Below are 25,448 nucleotides of genomic sequence, written 5' to 3'. Positions count from 1 at the left end.
GATTGTGTGTTTCTGCCCATCTACAGCTAGTCTTGCAAACTACTGGACCCATCAGCCTCATATTTTGTGTACTCATGTATGACTGTTTGCTCAATGATCTTGCATGGGTTGCAGTGATTCACAGTTGTTCAGAAAACTGTTTTACTGACCGCTGACTACTCACTTCGCTTAACTGGCCTGTAGCAACCACAAGTTTTCCAGAAATCGGCTTGGCTAAAAACACACATACAGTAGCTGTTAGTAGGAAAAGTCTATCTGCTCTGTGCCGCCATGGCTACATCAAAAAAAGAGGAGGCATGTGTTTTTATTAGCTTCTGAAACAGGCTGCGGCCGGTCTGAAATTAAGCTACCAGAACTGGTAAGAGTTGCCACGATCACGATCCCCTGGTGGAGATCTGCACTTTACTGAGTGCACGCCTCTAGTAATGGCTCTTTCTCTGTTTCTGGCAAAACCTCAAAACTATGGCCGTCAAACTTAAATGAGAAAGTGAAAGTGAAGTGTGTACTGGCTGTCTCATGTGGCTCTCTTTGCCACGAAAGTTCAAAGTACAGATGTGATGTTCTCAGCCACATGACATCCATCACAGAGGATGTTTTAACAGATGTTTTTGTCTGATGTTGGCTGCAGAGCACTTTCGGTTATTAAATGTAGTAATCAACCTTTCGCATACTTTTGGAGCAGCGTCACTGCTTACTCCTTACTCTTACTCTTTGTCAGCAGCCCCAGGGTAGTGACTGGGATTTATATGGCTTTAAATACTGAACTGAGAATGCACAATCCAGCTGAGCAGAAGAGGTTTGATCCAGAAGCACCTATACACGTGAGCTTTATATGGACAAATTTGAAAGGGGGCAATTTAGGAGCAAGCAGTGTATCTAGTTTCTTTCTTTTCAAACCAAGCCGTCCTGTAATTTTAAAATGGGTCAAAGTATAGGTGAAACTGTCAGGAAAGTGATCAATGCCTTCTACAATTACAGTAGTTCATACACACTGCATACTAACATTTGGTGCATATTGTTGCTATGTTCTCAAGCCAGTGTCGTTATTATAGTCATTTCAGGTGCTGAATTTATCCATCAAATCTAAAAGATGTAAAACAGGACAGCCTCCTCTACTTTCACATCGCTGTGTCCGTCAGGTAAAAATAGACGCCTTATGGTGACCGAGCTGTTGGCATCTACTAGTTTACTGCAACCACTTCAGCTAGGGGTGAGAAACAGGATAAGTACTGGGCAAAATGCACAAAAAGTGCTTGGAGAGGGTTTGACAAGTTGGATTTCTTACATAAAAGTGTTCTGTTCATCCGCCTGGCCCTGACCACAGGAGTCAGAAGGGTCTGTGAAAGTAGCCTCCCACACACTGCCTCTCATGAGATTTATCACTTAAATGCATTTTGGTACATCAGTGCTCACAGAGAAGGCTAGTATACAGAATGTGCAAAATGCTGTGTTCATTACATAACGATCATAAACCCATGGGCAGATTATGAGACAGTAGGCCCCTGAGTACAGACATACAAAAGGCCCTTCCATCTCTCTTACACAGGAGCAAGACACTCAGACTTTGTGGTGGTTTTGCCTCTTTTTCCGTTGTTGCTTTGTTTCCCTGTGTAGTCATTGTGCATCTTTTTGTGGTCTTGCAGGTTATCTCTCTGAGGTCATCATGTGTATTTTTGTCTCTTTGAAGTCATATTCTGTCTCTTCGAGGTAATGCTGTGTCTCTTTGGGGTAGTATTGTGGGTTTGTTTTGTCATTTTGGGTCTCTCTGGGGTAATTTTGTGCATCTGATGTCATTTTGTGGGTTTAGTTGTCATTTTCTGTTTCTTTGTAGTCATTTTGTTTGGCTTTGGTTGTCATTTTGTGTCTGTTCGAGGTCATTTTGTGCCTCTGCAAAGTCATTTTAAATCTCATCCTGGTAGGTACATGTTAATTTCAGAGACATTCTGCAGATAAAAGCCAGGTGGCCCTCCAATACTTTGGGCCCCTGCTTGTGTCCAGTAGGCTTATTCTATGCCTAAACCATAGGCATGGATTATGGGTAGGACGTAACAACTTGAGCATTTGTTTCCTCTAAATAAAATAAAAAATTTAAAGAGAAGCAGAGGACTTTTATTTTGACAAAAAAGACATTTCCATCATAAATTGGTGCATAAAAAATGAACCATAATGCAAGAAATGAAAGTGTTTGATGCTTAATATTTCTTGTCAGAGAACCCCCAAATCCCCACTTCATATGTGCCTGCCTCCCAGCATTGGATCAAAACTTATGCCCTCAACCTGAGCCACCTGTGTTATGAAGGTTTATGTAGGATTTGTTTGTGCAGGCAAAGACGTTGAACAGTCAGACCATGATTCAGACCCTTGTGGCTCCAGAGGTGGGCAACAGTAGCGACTTATGGTAAACTTGAATTAATCATTTTTCCTGCCCTGCTGAGACACGTCGCCCCCTCTGAGCAGCAGCCACTACTCACCTGACGTGGTTCACCGGTAGGGCCGCGTTACGTAATGACCCTGCAGCCGCCACCATTTGTGGCCTCTCTCCCTTATCCCAGTTGGGAGTCTACCAGCACGGCCAGACAACTCTGCCATGCTCGAAGCTTTAAACCACTTCCTGTGGTGACTCCACAGGCCAGCCTCGTTAGCACAGCCAGACACCCTGCCCCTCATTAGGCCACTGAGGTGATAAACAAGGGAAGCAGGACAACAACAAACCACTTAGCCCCTGGTGTTCTTTTTATTTAAACTAAATAAGCTCTACTGCTTCTGCTGCTGTTACATAATCGCAGACTTTTGGCAGCGTTTGCCCAACACACCTCGTCTGCATGGAATTTTATTGTTTATTGGCGTCATTATTAGTATAATCCTTGACCTCACTTTTTAATGTGTTGACAGCGTACATTGTCCTTTTCAAATTCTGGAAAAAAGCCAGAGACGTGGTCAGAAAAAAATCCTTAAACCGACTCAGCTTTTTCAGTAAAAGAATCACTCTTTCAACTCACACTCTGTCAGGATTGGGCACAGACACACTTTCTGTTGACCTGCTGTGGTTTCACTCTCCACTGCCTTGATGGATGAAACGCAGGACCCAAACCAAGTCTGAATTCTCTGGATCTGGCTCTCACCTGCTCTGTCTGTCAGATGATGGATATAATCTCACAGTTTGACTCTTAGGCATATTCTCTTGATCTTAACTTATGACTTTCTCTCTGTTGTAGGACTGGAACCGTACGTGGTACACGGCCAACCCAGACCTGACCCAGTGTTTCCAGAACACAGTACTGGTGTGGGTCCCCTGTATCTACCTTTGGTTGCTGGCCCCCTTCTACTGCCTTTTCCTCTACTGCCATGACAGTGGACACATTCGAATGTCCTGCCTCTGCTCTGCCAAGATGGTGAGACTTCACACAGACACTTAATTTTACTGTTTTTGACTGAAATCAGATACAAAAGCAGCATTTCTGATGTGACTGTGACGTTTCTCTCCTGTCCTGCTCAGGTGTTGGGCTTCCTGCTGGCCTCCTTTGGTTTTGTGGAGTTCTTCTACATCCTGCTGGAGAGGAGTCAGGAGATCCAGCAGCACATGGTCTTCCTACTCAGCCCCATCATACGCAGCATGACTGTGGTAAATATTATGACTGTCTCCTGATTTTATTCTAGTGTTTACTCACAAGTCTATATTTGTCCAAATGCGGAATTATCGAGCTTATGTAGTTTCAGTAGTATGATGGGTTTTTTAGATGTAAAATCTGAGGGCCTACTTCTAATCTACTTGCATCAGGGGTGGATGAGCAGCATCCTACAAAGTGATTCAACTCAATTCATCTGCAACATGTTGGCTTAAATCAAGCTGTAGACTCATATACCTGAACACTGGGGTGTGGATTTGAGTCACAAATTTGATGGATTTGATGAATTCCAAAAAGACTTGCAACTCAACTTGGACTTAAACACCAATGAGTCATGACTTAGACTTGAACATTTTGAGTTGAAAATACTTGATAACTTCCCCAAAGCTCAAAGATGTAATTTAAAAATTGTGCCACAAACATTAACGTTAATCATTCTCGGCAAGTCGATGCTTAATTCTCCAGATCAACTTTATTTGAACCAGTCCTACAGCATCCAGTCAACGTATGCTCGTACAACAGTTCGTATTATATCCTACGAATTAGCATCCCTCAAATGATGTTATGTCTTTAAGGTAAAGTTACGCACTTACAGAGGTTAGGTTTAGGAAATTGGAAAGTCTGACCTCCACCCATACAGGAATACTTCCATCCTTCTTTTATTCTTTAGTTTTCCCAGATATATGGCTTACATATGAATTGGCTCATGATTACGTATGATATGTAAAAATTTGGGAGCAATACTTTTCATAAAAAAACGTAAGAACAGTGCATGAGAGCAGCCTGATCCAGTCAAGTTGCAGGAGAGAACCATGAAGAACTAACTTGCAGTTTGAAAAATGTGCGGGTCAACAATTATAAACAGAGACACAGGAATGAATACAAATTTTACAAAGCATTCATGATTTTTCTAAGTTTATTTACTATTAGTATGTCATTAAAATGGCATTACATTTGGTGTGGAGTGCAAAGACTTGAAATTCACTGGTCACTTGCAACAAAAAAAAAAAGGACTTCGTCTCAACTCTGCCTGAAACACTGCAGTATGCATGAGTATAGTGCACATACTGTGTGGGGCATAATGCAAAAGGCAAAAGTGCATTTCATACATACCACTGAAATCTAATTGTGTGTGAATTGTTAAACCTATAGACGGTGTTACACTGTTGACAGGTCCATAAATAACTGAAATAGCAATTTGTCATAGGTCTCTTATATGAAGGAAATAAAATGTGCCCTGTTGTGTATCCCTGATCAAGTTTTAGGAGATAATGAAATGAGAGGGTGCAACAGCAATACACAGTAAATGCCCAAAGAGTCGTATAATTTTGCATTCGTTTTAGAGAGCATCCATAGTGTATGCATGGAAAACCCTTTTACTTTTGACTCATGCAACTGATTTGTAGCACAAACCGTACACGTGATGTCCCTCCTGTGTTGCTCTGGGTAACAGAGACGTTTTGGGAATATTTCAGCCAGTGTCCTGCTGGCTCACATGTCAACGTGCAGGCAAATGAAAGAATATATAGTCTATGTAGAGCATGTTGGCCAGACACTGAGGTGCAAAGATGCATAACCAGGGCTAGATTTATAGTGTTGCGGGCAATGCAAACATTACAGTACCCTGTAAACACCGCCAGTGTTTGACCACCACTCATCAGGGTGCAGAGTACAAGTGTAGTGACATCGGCTTCTATTTGATGTGGGATCAGTGCACGTACGCATGTATTGCAAGTTTCAATACACTGAAAAATGTGAGTGGTAGGTGCTGTGCAAGAGAGAGCATGTGTCATAAAGAAAAGAATGTATATAAACCAAAAGTAGTTCTGATGTTTTTAGAGGCTTGTTCTCATCCAAAGTATACTATCTGTGAGCTCCAGTACCCATACTGCCATAGTATTTAGTGTGCTAGAAGAAGATTTAGTATGTCCCGATATGTAGTATGTCAAATGCAGTATGCCAAAAATACCAGGATGTCCTACTGCGTCAGGTCACATTTTGCAGTTTGCAAGTCAGCATGTTTCTCTGGCTGTTCTGCTCGCAATCCTCTGCACAGTCACACGTCACATCGACTGAGCTGCAGACACATGATCGCTCACTGACAGCTGACAGACGCTGCAATGATGGATGACAGCGCATTCATGTGACGGATGACCAGTCGAATGGATAGTTATAATAGGGAATAGGAATTGTTTAAGGACATGACTACAAAAATAATAATGACAGAGAAATGCATATGTAATTTTGCTGTCATAAATTTAATACTGCATGTTAAAATTTAACAATATATGGAGTTATTACTCAAAAGTTAAAACTACGTACATTGCAGAGTCACCACAGCAGAGCTCTCTGGGTTGACTTCGATCCAAGGTGAACTCAATGAATGTTGTTTTGTTGCAAAGGCATCGATTTTGGGAGGGATACAGCAGGACAAGTCCCCCTTAAAATAACAAACGTGTATTGCACAAAATAAAAATAGCTGAGAACTTTTATTTTGACAAAATTAAAGATATTATGCAGAAAATCCACAAAGTGATGCATAAAAAGTCACCAGAATGCAGGTATTGATGCTCAAAATGTTCTGCCGGAGGACCCCTAACCCTCAATATATCTGTCCCCCCAATGTTGATATGAAACCTACGCCCTTGTTTTGTTGCATCTCCAAGGTAACCTTAAGTGATAATATTAAGATCCTCTGCATTCAAAAATCACATACTTTTTCTTTTTATTTCAAATTTCACACTACGAACTGCAAGGGAAATATGAGCAAGAGGGTCAAAGTTCAAAGTACAGCGTTATGACGAAATAGTATGACCCAATTGTATGTATACTTTGTGCAACAGTTCGTACTTTGTAAGGGCAGGAACGCGGAGTATGTTGTTTTTAGGACATCACTACCATTAGAGGCCAATTAGTCATAAACTGCGAGGACTGTCTGATTTCTTCATTCAAGTTTATTGTACGTACTTGCATGTTGCTCAGTGGCGTAAGTGCCTTCACTAATCATGTGCCTTAAATCGACCTCATTCGAATCTCTTCCAGCCTTTTGGTTCATCTTTCACCGCTGAATACAAAGTTGATGATATACAATTGTAGCCTGTGTTTGACCTAATTACATAGAAAGCTTCAGTCTTTATATAGGCTACAGGTGCGCTGTTGGAGTGGAAGTTCTGACGCCAGCTTCTTCTTTGAGCGCCATTGTTCTGACCAAGACTGTACTTAAGATACAGCATGTTTAATTGCAATGCAGACAGTAAGAAAGATAAAGGACAAAACAGATTTACCCTGGAATAAACAAACGCATACTCAAAATCCATAGTTCACTGAGTTCGACAAGAAACAGCTCAAACAACTCAGATGTTTAGATCCAAATCAGTGCGAGACCTGTGCAGAGTTATGCAGTCTACATGAGTTCTTTAATCTTTTACAAATGTTGTTTGTTTAACTCCAAACATCCTGAATCAAGCTATAATGCTTCCTCCCCCCTACCTGGATCAGGATGGCATGTACATGTAGGGTGGGCTACAGGACATTATTTATAGAAGATAAGGGCTGCTATGCAATCAGAGAAATGTTTTCAGTGGCTTGTGGTGATGGAAACAACCCCGAATGTTTCTCAGGACATCAATCCCACTCATTTTCTGCAGATTTCAAATGATACTTAACTGACGAGTAGGAGCAAACAGAAGAGGGGTGCAGCGCCTGCCAACATGGGTGGCATGGCAAGTTTAAAATGCTGTTTATACTGAGCAGGAGTGATGTAAGAATTACAATGCAGTGCCAAGGTGCTGAGTCCGCACAGGAAGAGTTGCTGTAGCCCAGTGAGCCTGTAAAGCTGACGCACAGGACCATATACTTTTACTCACAAAGCTTCCTCTCTCTGCAGCCTTATACAGGTCCTGCACAGTCTCGCTCTCCAAAAGTCAGACAGCCTTCCCCACCTGTGGTCTTTGCAGACTCTTGAGTAAATAGCAGCACGTGTTTTGGTAGAAATACACTGAGACGCCTCTTGTATCGAGGGATGTATTTCAGAAAAAGGTCATTTATTTCGAGGATATCATTTATCGGACCAGAGGGGCAGACAACAAACATTTGGATTCATACATCATATGAGAGCTTACATCACGTTAAGAGCTTGTCACCAATCTTTAAATGTACTTGCCAGACCTATATTAAAGGATATAATTTCCTTGAGGTTGATCGTAGCCGCCCACTACCAGGCCTTGTGTGCAGGCCTGGAACACTGTGCTCCTCTTGCTCAGACCAGCTTATTTTGTTGCCCTTCAGCTCAAGTTAATGTATGGGAACATTTCTCAGCCCACGAACGAATCGTGGTCTCTATTGATGAAAAGTACACACATGACACTGACTATAATCAGCGATACCATGACGTAAAAGTCATATTCCTTCCCCAGCACTGCACACTTCCCATGTAATTATAAGGTCGGGTTTTGATTCGGAGCTCAGTGATGGACTTAGTTCCACCCACTGACTTCTTCAAACAGATGCGTTGATGGTTTGCAGCAATATGGCGAGTCAGACCGGAAGGCTAGAAATAGGAGGGTACTTGCCCTCAGATGCTCACCCAAGGTCAGCTATATGATTTCCGCGCTTATGGTAAGGTTTGGGGTCGGGCTGCAGCCGCAACCTCATAAGTCTAGGACTTATAGTACTAGCAGTCTAGGACATAAAGTTCTTAGCATGGTGCTTCTGACTGACATACATGGAGGAGATATGCAGTCTCAGAGAAGACTAAAGGAATGCTTCACCTGCAAAATGATCAGTTGTTTATCAGTTACTCACCACATTACCTTGAATTTGTGATTAAAACCAGTTTGTTTAATTAATTTATTAATGAATGCTCACAACTCATACAGTATAATCCAAGTCTCATTTATCAGTTCATATGCATGTGTGTAGCGTCATAAGCCATACATTCACCTTTACTATAAATGCAATTTTCTTATTATACTATTTTATTGTCATTGTCATTTTGTTAGTATTATAAAGGGACTACAACTGCTGCATTTTGTTACAGAACCCTGTGTTGTAGCATGAGAAATAAATGAACCTTGTACCAACAGGGACAAGGATTTCTTTATCATTCTAAGACGTCTTGTTCCTCAAATATCGATGCATTGTAGTAGCAGGCCAATTTTGTCTGTCGGTGGTTTTAGCTGCACAGCCACCCCTGGCAGCTCTAGTGTTATATCAACCAAGGTTCACATGACTACTATATGTAACCTATATGTGATGACTCTGCAGTTCCCCTCAGCTATATAGGACTTTTTTTTTTAGCATCTCTCAGCTCATTGTGTTGGTTTTACGGCAGCTGTAACCTCAGTTCCAGACAGACGCAGCTGTCTTTAAAAAAAGCCCACTGTACGCTACATGCCCAGCACCCAACACCAGACAGACAAGGTTAGCAATTAGCTGGGAAACACAGTGGAGCGTTTAGTGGCTAAAGAGCCACACGTTTCCTTCAGGGGTTAGCGGAGATGAAATTAAAGCTAAAACGAGAGTGATTATTGGACCCACATGCATCAGCTGGACACAGACGCGACTCCAAATTTAGTGCTAATGTTGCTTCATGTTGGCTGAATGTGTACACAAGCAACTGTTTGCCATCGTGTTTGCAATATAAACTTAAGAAGGTGATATAAAGTCAATATTTTGTCTACGGCTTATTGTGTTTCCCCCAAATGGACAAAACTCAATTAATACAGCTTGTGTTGAAAACTGTAAAAAGCTACTCAGTTACTTGTTAGTAGAGTACTTGTAATCTGGACATTTTCACACCATAAGCACATCAAAAACTTGAAAGTTCACGTGCTTTGAGTTGGCATGTTGGCCCTGTGTTTGCATCCCTTCAGTAGGTGTGTATTTGGCTCCAACATCCAGTCAGATGGACTGGAGACTCTAAATTCCCCATAGGTATGATTGCAAGTGTCTGTGTATTCATCCTTCAATAGACTGGCAAGTATCGAGTGTGTAGGGAAGATGAACGAACCAAAGAATAAATGATCAGTGGGTCACCACAGCGAGTAAATGAGAACCCTGTATGTTGTTTATACCCACCAGAGCACATAAAGATGTTCACCCTCTCGGCCACCACACAGAAATGTGTACACATCTCCCCATAAAATGTATACGGTTGTTGATGTGAAAAGCTTATATAATTACCAGGCCGCTATAGTTTATAACAGGACAGTACTGTGGCTCATCCCAGAGTAACCAATGTGGTTCCCATTATGAAACCTAAACCCGCTTTCTCCCCACTTGGTGATGAGCTGGCATGACAACGTGACGTCTCACTTGGCCAACCACTCAGAGAGGGACCAATTATAGTGGTTGGACGGCAGATGCCTGACTCCTCTGAGGACAGACAGACAGTGTCCAAACAGTGAATCAGGCCTTTTTCTGAAAAAAACATCACAGTATAGGGTGTTATTTTAAAGGAACGTATATTATAACATTAAGCTATGTGTGCAGGGCATGCGGCATACCATACATGTGTCGTTTCTTTATAGGCAGAAGTCGGCCAGATCACATCTGCGCCTGCGGCCAGGGAAATCCCAGGAACCCAAGTTCTTTCTCAAAACCACGGGCGGCTGCATTAGATCAGACTAAATCTGATTATAACCTCTATGCTCTGTTAAACGTTGGCAGTGACATCTAATAAGAGAAAGCTGTACTTTTTTTTTAACTGAATTAAAGTTGGGTAGCACTGAATGGCAGCTTGTGTGGATGTTTTTTGCATATTGAATAAAATTTCACCACAATAAAGAAAACAGTTTGAAGTTTGGTAGTGATAGTAACTATAATAAAAAGCTCATTGGTATGTAAATAAGACTGGTTTGAGTTAAAAAAAAAAACTCAGTTCATACTTGGAAAGCATGTTTTCCTGTCCTTGTTGTGTCTTTGTTGAGTCGCTCCAGGCGGTTCTTTAACGTGGCATCACAGATTTGAGTGCTTCCTGGCTCGGGGTTACAGTAGTTTGTTCTCCGGTGCTGTAAGAACCACACATGCGAATTTTGAAATTAGTCTGAGTCTCTCTTTGTCTCTCTCTAGATCTTGGCCTTATGCATCATCCAGTTGGAAAGAATAAGAGGCTGTCGTTCCTCTGTGTTCCTCTTCCTGTTCTGGGTCTTGGCTGTTGTCTGTTCCCTGGTGCCTCTCAGAGCGAAGATCCAGCTGGCCATGGATGAGGTATGTCTTTAGGCCAGTGACACTCAACTTAGAGTGTCCCTGGTGGCGCACTTAGCATTTTCTTATTCACAGAGAAAATGAATTGATTTTTTTTTGCACTTTGTGTGTAAAAAAAGATACCAGAGTGCATAAAAAGCATCAAAATAGAGTTTGTTTATCAGAAAAATGTGCCAGAGGATGATCCCCTGGACCCCCTAGCAGAAGCCCAGAATGTTCATAAATCCTAAAAACACCTCTGCGTACACCTGAACTGTGCAGGGCTGCAATTTGCATATTAAAGGAGCAGTGTGTAAGATTTAGAGCCATCTGGAGGTGAGGACTGCAGATAGCAACCAGTTGAAACTTCTCCTGGTTAGGATTCCTTCAGTGTCCATTGTTCAGGAGGTTTTTACCAGGAGCCGAATTATCTGCAGAGGCACCTCCCTCTCCAAAAGAAACAGACCGGGTGATTTAAACTGGTAAAAACACTTAACAAAAGAGTTTCACGTTGCTAAACAGTGTCCCTATGATGCTGTTTGTCATGTCGGAGATGGGTCGCTAGGCCAGTACCTGCTATCTTGGAAACATGGCAGTGCAACATGGCGAACTATGTAGACAAGGACCCACTCCCTGTGTAGATATATATGGCAAACCAAGCTGAGTATCCCTGCTTTAGTCTATTAATTCATACAGAATATTAACACTATACAGTACCACACAGTATAATAGATATATCATCATCTTTTCCTACTGCATATAATAACACTTGGTGCTTTATTCCAAATGTCTTTGTATTGAAATAAAGGAATAATTTAGAGGCAAAGTGAATGTGTTTGTCAAAAATGAACTCAGTGAACCTGCAGTGTCAGAACACCATACAGGGATATCTAATCAGGTCTACTCCTACACATAGTCTAGACACAAGACTCCAGCAGCACAGCTTGAGATATACCCTGTGTCAGCAAAGAGTTTCTGTTTCATCCCCATATTTCAACCAAGGTAACCCAAAGTTAACCAAGTGTTGGAGGATGACACTGCCAATTCTGGTCAGGCCTGTGTGTGTTTAAGTTTTCCCTTTTCTTCCTGTGTCTCGTGTCAGACACTGCAATCATTGTTGCACGGGGTAAGTTTCTATTTGAGCGCATGCAGCCGTGGGGCAGTCGCATTTGCATTTCTATAAAAAACACACAAACACACACATCCATATTTCTGTTTTATCGTCCTCAGTGTGACATTCCCACACTGCTTGGGGGAGAGTAATGATGGCCCTGGGATAAATGCTGGTGAGACATGGCAGCCTAGGGTCAGACCAGAGGAACGTCAGCGCTGTGTTTATGGGCCTACACTGCCGTAAACACAGCCAGATGGAAATCTATGCATCCGCACATAATGCGAGGCCATTTGGAATTCGGACAGATGTTTTCATTTCATTCAACCACACGCATGCACATAGGATACACACGTGACCACCCATATATTTCTCCACCATATCGTATCCACTGGATTTTGGATTACTGCAGAAAATAAGCTCTGTGGCTGACAAAAATTTATGATAGTTACACTTGACAATCTTCACAAAGGAACACCACTTTTAGGATTTCTGAGGCATAAATTCAATCGCCGGAAGTGAAAAGTTAACACTAAGTCATAAAGAAATTACACCACAAACACATGACTTCAACATCACCACCTCAACAAGGCTGTAAAGCCATGTCCAGCGTGACGATAACCAAAAACCTGTTGACTCATTTCCGGGTTTAGGACTCATTCCTTCACCACCCCGTGAAGACAACTGCTAAAACAAACAAGTTAAAAAGACGGAGCAAGGACTTTTCACTGCACCCTTCATTCAATAAAACAAAGGATGTTAACATTGACTTTTCACTAAGCTAATAGAATAGTTCAACATCCGGGGGAAACATTCTTAGTTAATTTCCTTCCGAGAGTTAGTTGAGAAGAACCCCATGTGGCAAGCTGTCAAGTCTGTATATCGAGATCATTAACTGACTTAAACTTTGTAATATTTTGCTCCATTGACTCTGTTTAGAGCTTCTCTTTCTACGTGCATTTGTCTCTCGAGCGTAGCTGTGATGATGAACAATTCACTGATGATTACGCCAGTGGCGACCACAGCTACAGACACTTATCCGTCCAAGATGGCAGCACTGCCCCAGAATACTCTAGGATTCCCATTCCCTCTAAGAAGCTTAATTTAGGCTAACTAGCTTAATTTAGCGCACAGACAGGAAGCTAGCCGGGCTCTGTCAAAAGGTGACAAAATCCACCAAACAAAACCTCTAAAATCTTGTTTCTTTAATCTGTCTGAAAATGTAGAGAAAAAAAAGTTAAAAAAAAAAAAAAAAAAAAAAAAAAAAGTATTCTTATGTTGTTTTTGTTTTGTTTTTTGTACGAATTTCAACAAAAGAGATATAACTTTTTAATTATGAGTTTGAAGTGCTGGTAGGAGGATTCTGTTACCTTCTTTGTGCTAAGCTAAGCTAACCAGCTGCTGGCTTAGTTTTGTATATGGGTGCATGTCACAATTTGTCTTGTAGAATATTTAGTTGCTGACATCTTTAATATTGCAGCACATTTTTTCTGTGTGCGATAGTAAATGGTATTCTTATCTTGTCATAAGAAGAACAAGTGTTGCAGCACAGCTCAGCAGTTCGATCGTCTCACATTTACATATTGCACTGACACATTTTCTAAATATTTATAAAGAAAGTGTCTAATTCACATTGCAGTGACGATGGTTTCAGTTGACTGAGTTCATGTTTGTTGACCCTTTGCCATTCTTAGTCGCTTGACCTACATTTTTTTCCCCACCCACTCTCAGACCATCTTGACCCTGTTTTTCAGTGTGTGGCCGGATCCATTTGGCCCCTTCGTATCTCCTTTCTGGGCACAGCACCACACTTTTCAGAGAAAGTCGTTTTTACTGTTTACCATGGCTCTGACTTTCATATTCTGTTACACAACAGACTGGCTGTGGCAAGTAGCCTTGACCCAGTAGTAAACAATGCCTCTGCCAAACCCCACAATTTCTGTATGTTAAGAATAACATGCGAGTCCTACATTTCACAAAAGTCTCTGAGTGGTTAATATCGCAGCTGCTGCCTTGATTGAATGTAAGGGTGCTGGTTTGTAAAACCACAATCTCCCTATTTACAGATACGGTCTCTTAGCGTGACTGAGAGGCAGCTTTAACTATCGCTTCATTTATATAAAGAACACCATTAAAGACTTTGGCTTTGCACACTGATTTAGCCTAAAGGTCCCAAAATACTCTTTATGATGTCTGTGATCCTGGCGTATAAACCATATCTTCTCCTATACAATGTGTAAGCATGGGAAACGCCATGTAATGAATTTTCGTGTTGTTGTGAAACTGCACACAAAGCCGCAAAGAAGATAAATGCGGCTGCAAACCACAGGATGTTGTTTGATTTGTTCAGTTATGTTGAAAGAGATGAAACAACCAAAACATTGTGATCCTGTTGAAAACCTTATGTCTTTATTTAAGAACAATGTTATTTTTCTGTGGCGTACGCTCGGCCACAGAGCCAATTAATTGTGCGCGTGGTTTAAAATAAAAGTCTGCCTTACGAAACTTGTCTGGAATAGCTTAAAACAAATAAACTGAAGGAACCCTGACTGAAAGACTAGTGTTTTTCAGCAGCCTCCTTAATCTGTGCTTTCTTACTCCACAGGGCATTGCCTCCGATATTGTGCGATACCTCGCCTTCTTCTCCTACTTCACAATCCAACTGGCCCAGCTCTTCCTGTGCTGTTTTGCTGACCAGCCTCCAGAGGGAAAAACAGTCTTGGAAAAGGTAGGCAGAGGAGAATGTATCCCACTTCCGTTCAAAAAAGTCCAATACCCAGGAAAGAAAACGCCTGAGCAGCTATCTTGTGGTTTTAAACTTTTGTTGTCAAGACATTTTTCCCTTTTGGAGGAAATGATGTGATTCACCTCCCTCCCTCCTTCCACTCTCACTTCACCGCCTTGGCTTCCTATGAGGGGAGTGTGAATGTGTGTTTGTCGTTGTTCTCCAGCATACCATCAACACGACTCACTTTAGTGTTGGATAACATCACGACCGCTGCTTAGAGTCCATGACCACACAACAACACAGGCATTACTTAATACAGATCTCACTGTGCCATCAAACATGAGCCTGACAACGCTTTGTCAAGCTCGAAATGGCATGTTGACTCAGGGGAGATGACAGGTGAATGAAAATTAGCTTCCAATCAATCAAACAGACGTGTGACGTAATATTTCCCCGGTGATAAACAATCAAAATAGCTGGAAAAGTCCCTAAGAAACTCTTGGCCGGCGGTGAGGAGGCTGAGGGTGCAGAAGCCGCAGTCTGGCGTGGTGGACACACCCATTGGTCGCTTCTTGGTGTGTCCTCCTTGTCTTCCTCCACCTCCTCCTCCTCTCCGCCCCACGCTCTGGTTAGAGTTACTCACAGGAAGAGAGGAAGTGAGGGGACGAAGAGCAAGAGCACTGGTAATGAAGAGAGCAAACACCCGGGTGAGGGGGAGGCAGGGTGGAGAGATGCCGTAAAGTATGCGTGAGAGGAGCCAAACTTTCTGTGTGTCTGAATGTGTGTGTGTGTGTGTGTGTGTGTGTGTGTGTGTGTATGCACTTGTTGGACAGTTTGTGATGACACATTTCCGCTCTGTCTGCGCTAGACCTCAAAACGTCATCTCCACCATGCGCTAACACTGAATTCTATTTATGCTGTGCAGTGGGAGTTCATGGCCTCCGCTCCCCACAATAGACCCCCTGACTGTACACACATTAGCATCATTAAACACACTCTTCACAAGTGCACTATTCAACTGTCAACCAAATGCCTCTGTGAAGCTGTGTGTGTGTCCACAAAATCCTTTAAGTGGGAAGAGATTTACTGCGAAAACAACAGTGAGTCTGGTCTCTAATCTGTTGCAGAATCCCTGTCCCGTGAAAGATGCCTCTTTCCTGTCAAAGATCCTCTTCTGGTGGTTCACTGGGTAAGATGGTTCTTCAAAACCCCATCATTTTTTGGCTTCGGCTGACTCACTCCAGCAACAGTTTGTATTTGTTTACAATAATATGTGTGTTTTGTTGATGATTATGTGAGTGAATCATCTCCTCGCCACCTCCTCAGGCTTGTTGTGAAAGGATATCGCACACCGCTGGCAGCAGAGGACCTGTGGACCCTCAGGGAGGAAGACACGTCACGGAAGATCATCTCTGAGCTGGAAGAGGACTGGACAGACGAATGTGCCAAACTTCAAAAGTGAGAACGTCTGATAATTGATGTTTGATAGTTTAAAGGGGAACCCCCGGGGAGTTTAGTGTTGTACTTTCATTAAGATGGGAGACTCACAAAAGACAGCTTAAAGGGCAGTTTGTCCAAAAATTTAAAAATACACATTTTTCCTCTTACCTGTGGTGTTATTTATCAGTCTAGATTGTTTTGGTGTGAGTTGCAGTTGCAGTCGAGTGTAGAGATGTCTGCCTTCTCTCGAGTATAATGGAACTAGATGACACTGGGTTTGTGGTGTTCAAAACACCAAAATAGTACATTAGAAAAACTCAGCAGCAATGTCTCTTCCCAGAAATCATGACCCAGTTACTCAAGACACTCCACAGACCTTGATCTGAGCAGTTACATGTGGGAACTATTTTTCTACCAAACTACACCTGCCAACCATACCATCGTGCAGAGGGGAAAAGTGCATCTACTCATGGACGAGAGGCTTGTGCTAGTGACAATGCAAGATGTGAACATTAGTGGTGTCCTCCTCAGCTGCACTAGCATTAGATGCACACTTATGTCTGTGTGGTGATATGGTTGGGGTTGTAGTTTGGTAGATAGCAAATAGTAGCAAATGAAACTGCTCACAACAAGGTCTGTGGATTATCTTGAGTAACCGGGTCACACCAAAACAGTCTAGATTGATTGAACCCTCCCTTTAAACAACACTAAGAGTGCACAGTGTAAACTGCTCTGTCAGGCTGTACTCAGAACACTACATTTCCCATAATGCAACAAATAGCATCGTTTGGTCGGACCCTCCCTGCCTTGTTAACACTTAAGTCTTTCAAACTCCATGCCCCCAGTCTGTAATGCAAACTTAATGCTACGAATTTTTAGTCTTTAAGCCCAAACCAAAATAATCCTGATGACATCATAACCCTAATGACATCACCCGGGTTATTTTAGACTTTAGAAAGCCAAATTTAGAGCCACAGGAGATATAATATGGAGTACACATCTTGTTTTTAAATGATGTGTAATACCCCTCATGATGAGTAAAATGACCCTTATGAATAACATCTGCCCCTTGACTGAGCCCTGTGATTGGCTGCCTAATCTTCTGTTTATCAGACATTAGTTGTAGCGTGAAGAATCACACAGCAGAAGACTAATCTTCAAAGAGAAAAGACATGTGCAGGATGTGCACATATGGCCTGCTATTTTGACACAGGCCTGTGATTCACCATATATTGTCTCGCTATTTTCACAGATTAACAGCCAAAGGTTCGGCTCCATTTTATTGCATTGTGGTCAAACGTCAGCATGGTGCTGGCTGAATTAATGACCCAAGCAGAGCATGACTTAGCCATGATTGCGGTAAATTGAAATTCTGGATGTCTCATCGACAGAGGCATTTTGGGCCAAAAATAGATCCAAAAGAGTCCCTTGAGGACAGTACCATAATGTGAAGAAAAGAGCCCAGTGCCATAGCTTGTTAACGTGATCCAGCGCTTTGAAGGTCCCTCGTTAAGTCCAATAATTATGTCAGTGTATAATGCTTTTTACTGCTGGTGAATTCTTGAGTCCATCAGTGATGATACGAATAACAACAGGGTTTATTTTTTACAGTCTGTTTTACATTAAAGACTTAAAAGGCGCCAGCATCATGTTGGGGCATCTCTGACACAGATGTGTGACTGCGTGCGTTCTCTCCCTCTGGCAGGCAGGAGAAGGCCTTAGCGTCGGGCGTGGCGTTGGGGAGCAGACTGCCAGACCAGGCCCAGCTCCTCAGGAAGTTGCAGAAGGAGCAGAGCTCTGGATTCTTCCTGCTCAGGACACTGGCACGCAAGTTCGGTCCATACTTTCTGACTGGTACCCTGTGTATCATCTTCCACGATGCCTTCATGTTCGCCATCCCCCAGGTGCTCAGGTAAGACTTACAGGAAAAGTGCACCAAAACTGAAATATGCTCTCACTGTGAGTGCAATCTGGCAATAAATAGCTGTGGTGTAATTTGCCAGTGTTTGGAGATATTAGCTGTCCCTCGACCCAATACCGTGAAGCTCCGGGGTATTTGGTTTGTGGTGCAGACAGCGGCCAAAATAACAAGATAATCCACAAAAGTTCTTATGCAGAGTTTGTTCATTCTGCACAAAGATAGAGATCAGGCAGTTGTGCTTTGATAAAAAACAAGTTCTCAATAAAACCGCTCATAAGAAGGTTGCTAGCGCAGGTAACCATGTCATTATATCTGGAAAGAGATGTTGTTGTTGAGTTTTTTTAAATATAACTTTTTCAGTGCTCGGAGTCCCACAAACCAATGGCATTGAATGCACTGTATTAAGAAAAGCTGCAGCCAATATTCCCAAACCTCAGCTCAAATTACCTGGATGGACTGCAGTCCAGGCGAGAGTAAAAATAGGTTTTATTGTGGGTTTGGGGGATGAACAGTCCAATTCAACTTAGGCATTTAAATGAAAGAGATTAGATTTTCCTGGTATGATCATTTAAAGAAACATGGGTTTAGCAGATTGAGGCAAAACAAAAAATACCACAGTCAAGATATATGTTACTGTGTCAACAACTCCTTGGTAATCACCTCAGATATCACCTTCATTGTCCCGTTTTCAATGATTTGTGACTCAGACAACCGAACAACAACAGAAGCTGGCAGCAGTGAAAACAGGTCATGGCTGACCCGCCACCCGCCACACAATCCCACTAGCCAGACTGGAATGTTGTTGTTGATGCACAGCACAGAATCAGTGGAAGTGTTAATTACGGTCATGGAGCTGTGAGCAGGAAAAGTAGACGAGACCACAGGGCCTCTGTGCTCCACTAAGGAGGACAGGCGGAGAAGGAGAGGAGGCTCTAAATGGCAGAAATGCTGCCGGGCCACAATAAGGGAGCCGCTGGCCAAGTGTGAGGGCAGCCCGGCCACAAGCTGAGCACTGTTGTGCAACTTGAACTACTTTGTGCGCACCAGTCAGCCAGCAGCCACAGCAGCGCTCACGGCCATTGGTTTAAGGAGCACAATGAAAGTCTCATAATACCACAGTGAATGAAAAAACACAGTAAAAAAAATCATGTTGACAGGGTAAAAAGCTGTCTGCACTGATTTGTTTCATTCATTACTTTCCAGGGAAATTCATACACTGAAATATGGTTTTGATGCATTGTAAACATGACCCGAAAAAGGTTCACTGAGTAGGATTTTTAGGGGGATATACTGGCTGCTATGGAAAATAATAAAATAAGTATGTTTATTTTAAGTGTATAATCACCTGAAAACAAGAATCGTTGTGTTTTTGTTACCTTTGAAGGCATTTATATCTACATAGGGAGCAGGTCCTCATCTACAAAGATTGCCATGTTGCACCACTATGTTTCTCCGGTAGCCCAGATTTGAACCAAACACTGACTCTAGATCTGGCCATTCACGTCAGCCGCAGTAGTTAGCAGCCCCTCCGCGATGAGCAGCTTAAAAAACCTTTTTCGACATGAAACTGCTTAACTCAGTGTTTTAACCAGTTTAAATCACCTGGTCCGTTTGTTTCGGAGAGGAAGAGACTTCTGTGGATAATTTGGCTCCTGGTAAAAACCTCCTGAACAATTAACACTGAAGGAATTCTAACCAGGAGGGGTTTCAGCCAGTTGCAATCTGCAGTACTCACCATTAAAAACGTCCAAACTACTAAACATCCGCATTGATCTTCTACTTCTCTTCCTCCACAGTCTTCTTCTGGGTTTCATGAGAGACGAAGACGCACCGCTCTGGAAAGGCTACTTCTACGCCACCCTGATGTTCCTGCTGTCCTGTCTCCAGTCCCTCTTCAACCATCAGTACATGTACACTTGCTTCACAGTGGGGATGAGGGTGAAGACAGCTGTTATGGGCTTGGTTTACAGGAAGGTGCGTAAATCCACGGACATGTAGCCACTAACCTCTAGACACCACATAAATTATGTTTTAAATGGCAAAAACAAAAGCGGTCTCTCTTTCCAGACAGGAAAACAGCATATGATGAACAGCTTTTACCTAAGATGGATGATCGTCTGAAATCTTTACGAGGGTGTAAATTTATATTGGACAACCAAGAGCTAAAATGTCTTTGTCTCTTTTGTTGTCAATCCAGTCTTTGGTGATAAACAGCTCTGCCAGGAGGACTTGCACTGTGGGCGAGATTGTCAATCTGGTCTCGGCAGACACTCAGAAGCTCATGGACTTTGTGGTGTACTTCAACGCTGTCTGGCTGGCTCCTATCGAAATTGCTCTTTGTCTCTTCTTCCTCTGGCAGGTACGTCAAAATGTTTTTCATAATGGCACTCATTCTTGCGTGACTGCTTTTTAACTAAAAGGAGTTTGACACCGTTTCATTCTTTGTTTTATTCAGCATCTCGGGCCTTCGGCTTTGGCAGGAATCGCCACTGTCATTCTCATTTTTCCACTCAACGGATTCATAGCAAAGAAAAGAAGCAAGCTGCAGGTAAAAAAGCACTTACAGGAATCCTTCACACATTCACTCCAGTAGCCCTGACATCTGGCATGTTAGGTCAGGGATGCCACAGCTGGTTTAGATAGTGGCTGAAGAGCCGCGTGGGTGTTTGGCCTGGATGGTACATTCTCTCTTGTCCTTTTGATGTCTGCCTCATATAACGTGTTTGAAAAACAATGAAAGGAAAGGGTGGGCAGTAGGAGGACATCATTTTTCATTTCTTTGGAAAAACAACAGACGGTTCTGTAAATTTGGATGCCAATTTAATCGAACTTGGTCTTGAATGCAGTGACCACATTCCTGGCCCTTTGTTGTTTCCGTGTTGTAAAAATCACCAAAATGTAACAAGCAATAAATTCTTACAGAATTAAACAAGTTCTATGATGTTCAGGAAAACTACTACAGCTGTAATGAGGGCAGACAAACCCATGTTCACAAATGCATGTATTTGCTTTGGTCTGGTAATTGTCTTTCCACCGTACCACAGTTTCAGCTCTGGAGAGTTTATTTTTCTGACAGTAAAACCTCTTTGTCTGGTCAACAGGAGATTCAAATGAAGTTCATGGATGGCCGCATCAGACTGATGAATGAGATCCTGAATGGGATAAAGATCCTGAAGTTCTACGCCTGGGAGAAGGCCTTCCTGGAGCAGGTTTTGGGCCACAGAGAAAAAGAGCTCAAAGCCCTGAAGAAGTCTCAGATCCTTTATTCCATCTCTATCGCATCCTTCAACTCCTCATCTTTCCTGGTAAGGGCACTCAACTAAAAGAGCCACTAACAAAAAGCCTACATGCAAAGCCCAGCTTACAGTGTTTAGTGTGAAGAGCTTTGTACTAGTCCAGTTAAAGGGGTAACTTCTGCATTTTTCAACCTGGACCCTATTATTTAAATTTTTGTGACTCTCGTGTGGCTTTCGTGACATATTTCAGGAAGGCAACACTGGAAACATGAGTGAGAGGCAATAGTGTGTTGAGTTGGAGTACAGGAAGCATAGTTTAATGTTATCTAAAAGGTTTTCAGTGTTGCAGCATTGTCTTCCTGCAAGTGACACCTCATGAGATTACAAAACGAGACTTCTTTTTGAGACTTGAGACTTAGCCACAACAATGAACAGACCGGAATCTGAGCCTGACTTTGGCAAAAGTAACCACTTTCAATGGATATAAAGTGAGGGTGCCCAATGCCCCATAATGCCCAGCTGCTGGCTGTAGCCCTCTCTCTCAACACCAGACCAGTGTCAAAAGCTGTTGTTAGTCACTTCGACACAAAAACTGGGAAAGTAGAGTCCAAGTTGAAAGATGCAGGAGCTACCCTTCAACATCACAGTACAGGGAAAAAAAAGCCTCGGACAAATTAAAGAGCCGTGCTGCTAGCGTGGCAAAAAATGAAACAAAGCATGAAATTATATATTTGTGACCTGTCTTTAAAGATTCATATCTTCTGTAAGGCTCGGGGCTGAGTGCCTCAGACAGGGCGGGGAAGTCAAGAGACTGCTGAGAGACAGACTAATGCATTACTGTTAGTTTTGCTCTTTTCTTGGGATATATTGACAATTAGAGAAATTTAGAATAATACCAGCCTTATCCTCTAAATTGTGTCTTCAAAGATCGCACAAGTTTTTGCCTGTAAAGGTAACATTTAACATCTTTTTTTCCACCCAAGATTGCCTTCGCCATGTTTGGAGTCTACGTGACGCTCGATGACAGGAACGTCCTGGATGCACAGAAGGTTTTCGTCTCAATGGCGCTGATCAACATCCTGAAGACCCCACTCAGTCAGCTGCCATTTGCCATAAGCACGACTATGCAGGTAGGGGACATTTTCATTTAATACCTGTGATTAAGTTGTTTTTTTCCACCTGTGGTTCATGATAAGGAAATTTTAGGGCCCCACTCAAGGGTATTAAAGGTCCAGTGTGTAGGATTTAGGGGCAACTGTTGGCATAAATGCTAAATAATATTCATAACTATGTTTTTATTAGTTTATAATCACCTTAGAATAAGAAACATCGTGGGTTTTTTTACCTTAGAATGAGCTGTTTATATCCACATACGGAGCAGGTCCTCCTCCACGGAGTCCACCATGTTGTTTTTACAGTAGCCCAGAACGGACAAATCAAACACTAGCTGGCCATTTGCATTTCTGCATTGGCCACTGTAGTTCTCCTACACGCTTGGCACATGGGAGAGGTTTCAGTTCTGCAACCTCACAGCTTGATGCCACTAAATCCTACACACTGTACGAAGCCAAAATGGAAATACCAAAAACTGCAGTTCTTTGAACGGCCACTTGAGGGTCAATCCCCATAGACACCCATGTTTACAAGCCCAACTGTACAGCATAAATAAACATGTTTACAGCCTGGTAAAAACAAAAATGGTTTAGTCTTTATAGCAAATTTCAACATTCAAGACAACTGTAGACAACTCTACATAACTCATGCGTTAACATTTTGTTAAGGCTTAAAATTACTCATATTTTTATTTTATTGATGGCTGTCTGCGAGGTGTCAACAGTCTTTGGGTCAGCCTCCCCCCTTGCTCCTCCACAGCTCCACCCTCTTTGTCCAAAACATGGTCACTGCTGACTCCAAAACACCAACATGGGGACAGCCGAAATGCCAAACACACGGCTTCAAAACCACAGTCCACAAACCAGTGGGTGACATCACCGTGGCTACATCTGTTGGTTTATATAGTCCATGGTTCTTACCTTTATAAACCTTGCCCCTGACAAATACCCCCCAAATTAAAGTAAAAAAACTACCACTAAAACTGAAACTAATAACAAACTGAACTAAAACTAAAACAACTGAAGTGAAATGAGCAAACCCACTCTGAAAACTAGCTGAACTCGAAAACAAAAATTACAAACGAAATGAAATGAAAAATACAGAACTATAATAACTCTCCCATATGATGGCTGTAGGTCTAACCGCTGGCTCTGTTTCAGGCTATGGTTTCACTGAGACGTCTGGGAAAGTACCTGTGCTCAGAGGAACTGAAACTGGACAATGTCTCCAAGGGTCCAGTGAGTTCTGGTAAGAGCCCCACCCTTGTTTGAGCTTTAACTTTCTGTGCTGTTTTATTTCACCAATTTTAAAAAATTTGTTCCCCATACTGCCTGAAATCACAGGCTGCCATGATCAATATGAGCAGCCCGCAGGATTTTGTTGTTTATATCTGTGGAGCACCACAGCCTTGTATGGATCATGTGCACTGTCACTTCCTGGGTCCCAGGCTGACTGGTAGACAGGGTAATTATAGGATGTTCCCATTTAGTGGTTGAACGTAAATCACAGCATGAATTCAGACATATGATTCATAGAGAATAAAAAAAATACTGCAGTCCTCCTCTGTCTGTAATCTGTCAACACTTCCTAAGACAGCTTGTGAAAAAGCAACAGCTCTGTAATTTGTATGATTAAGCAAATTCACTTGTAATTACGCCCAGACTGCGCTCTGACGAGTAACTTCAAGGGGGAATTTTTGTTTTGAAAGTTTGTTTGTGGCTCAGGTTGGAAGAACACGTCCCGTCCTCAGCGTTTATTACAGGTTTTGTTCATTTTACTCAACTGTTTTTCCTTGTTTAGATGGAGAAGACGTGGTGATAGAAAACGGCACTTTCAGCTGGTCTGCAGAGGGCCCTCCATGTCTTAAAAGGTACGAGTTATTACAAAAAGAATAAAAACAAATGACTTAATCTACAGTAAAAACAAAGAGAGACTTACAGGACAAGGTCTTTCTTTGTTGACAGGATCAGTATCCATGTGCCACGAGGTGCCCTGGTCGCTGTGGTCGGGCATGTGGGCAGTGGAAAGTCTTCTTTGTTGTCCGCCATGCTCGGTGAAACAGAGAAAAGAAGCGGCCATGTCGCTGTTAAGGTATTGAGCTCATGCCCCATGTGCAAGTTCTATTCCTAGTTGTGGGTTTCGTTTAATAAATACTGACTCTTTCTTCTGACATCTGTCTCCGCAGGGCTCTGTGGCCTATGTGCCCCAGCAAGCCTGGATCCAGAACGCCACAGTTCAGGACAACATCATATTCGGCCGAGAGAAACTGAAGACATGGTACAATCGAGTGCTGGAGGCCTGTGCACTGCTGCCCGACCTGGACATCCTACCTGCCGGAGATGCTACAGAAATTGGAGAGAAGGTATATATGGAAATGGAGAAATGGTGATTTAAAGTGCAGTGTGGAGGATTTAGGGGGATATATTGGCAGAAAGCATGTTTTCTAAAGTGAAACTGCTTTATTCAGTGGTTTTACTGGTTTAAATCAACGGGTCTGTTTGTTTTGGAGAGGAGGAGACCACTGTGGATAATTCAGCTCCCAGTAAAAACCTCCTGAATGTCTGGATCTAAGTTCTCAGACAAAAAAGGTGAGCATTCATTAGCAAGTGCTGGGATAGCAGCCCATCTCCGACATGCAGTACAGCGTCAGAGAAACTGATTTGTAACATAGAAATGCTTTATTCTTTGTTTTCTCCTGTTTACATCTCCGGGTCTGTTTGTTTTAGTGAAGAAGAGACCTATGCAGATAATTCAGCTCAGGAGAAGTTTCAGCTGGTTGCAATTTGCAGCACTCATTGCTAGATGCCACTAAATCCCTGTAAATCTTACACACTGTTCCTTTAAATAAATCTCTAAATTCAGTGAGTTTTATCTAACCTTTTGAATAATTGCATCCATGCAGGGACTGAACCTCTCAGGTGGGCAGAAGCAGAGGGTGAGCCTGGCCAGAGCTGTCTACAGAAAGGCTGATGTATACCTCATGGATGATCCTCTGTCTGCAGTTGATGCACATGTGGGTCAACACATCTTTGACAAAGTCATTGGACCAAAAGGAGTCCTTAGAGACAAGGTAATATATTTAACAAAA

The 25,448-nt window shown here is 42.4% G+C and overlaps 1 protein-coding gene across 1 annotated transcript in view; it reads left to right on the top strand.

The window, feature by feature from the left end:
• abcc6a (ATP-binding cassette, sub-family C (CFTR/MRP), member 6a) overlaps positions 1 to 25,448 on the top strand; it is a 40,336-nt gene that overhangs the window by 7,576 nt on the left and 7,312 nt on the right. The window contains exons 2-18 of the mRNA XM_050044216.1: positions 3,216 to 3,392; positions 3,497 to 3,622; positions 10,698 to 10,835; positions 14,528 to 14,650; positions 15,778 to 15,839; positions 15,977 to 16,108; positions 17,796 to 18,002; positions 19,808 to 19,985; positions 20,209 to 20,370; positions 20,467 to 20,559; positions 21,113 to 21,316; positions 22,231 to 22,377; positions 23,521 to 23,608; positions 24,161 to 24,230; positions 24,325 to 24,451; positions 24,546 to 24,722; positions 25,263 to 25,430. Of these exons, the coding sequence (XP_049900173.1) occupies positions 3,216 to 3,392; positions 3,497 to 3,622; positions 10,698 to 10,835; positions 14,528 to 14,650; positions 15,778 to 15,839; positions 15,977 to 16,108; positions 17,796 to 18,002; positions 19,808 to 19,985; positions 20,209 to 20,370; positions 20,467 to 20,559; positions 21,113 to 21,316; positions 22,231 to 22,377; positions 23,521 to 23,608; positions 24,161 to 24,230; positions 24,325 to 24,451; positions 24,546 to 24,722; positions 25,263 to 25,430 (2,379 nt within the window). The remainder of the gene's footprint in view (positions 1 to 3,215; positions 3,393 to 3,496; positions 3,623 to 10,697; positions 10,836 to 14,527; positions 14,651 to 15,777; positions 15,840 to 15,976; positions 16,109 to 17,795; positions 18,003 to 19,807; positions 19,986 to 20,208; positions 20,371 to 20,466; positions 20,560 to 21,112; positions 21,317 to 22,230; positions 22,378 to 23,520; positions 23,609 to 24,160; positions 24,231 to 24,324; positions 24,452 to 24,545; positions 24,723 to 25,262; positions 25,431 to 25,448) is intronic.

Source organism: Epinephelus moara, chromosome 5, assembly GCF_006386435.1.
Source record: "Epinephelus moara isolate mb chromosome 5, YSFRI_EMoa_1.0, whole genome shotgun sequence".
NCBI classification, from domain to species: Eukaryota; Metazoa; Chordata; class Actinopteri; order Perciformes; family Serranidae; genus Epinephelus; species Epinephelus moara.
This window is presented reverse-complemented; position numbering and strand designations above follow the sequence as displayed.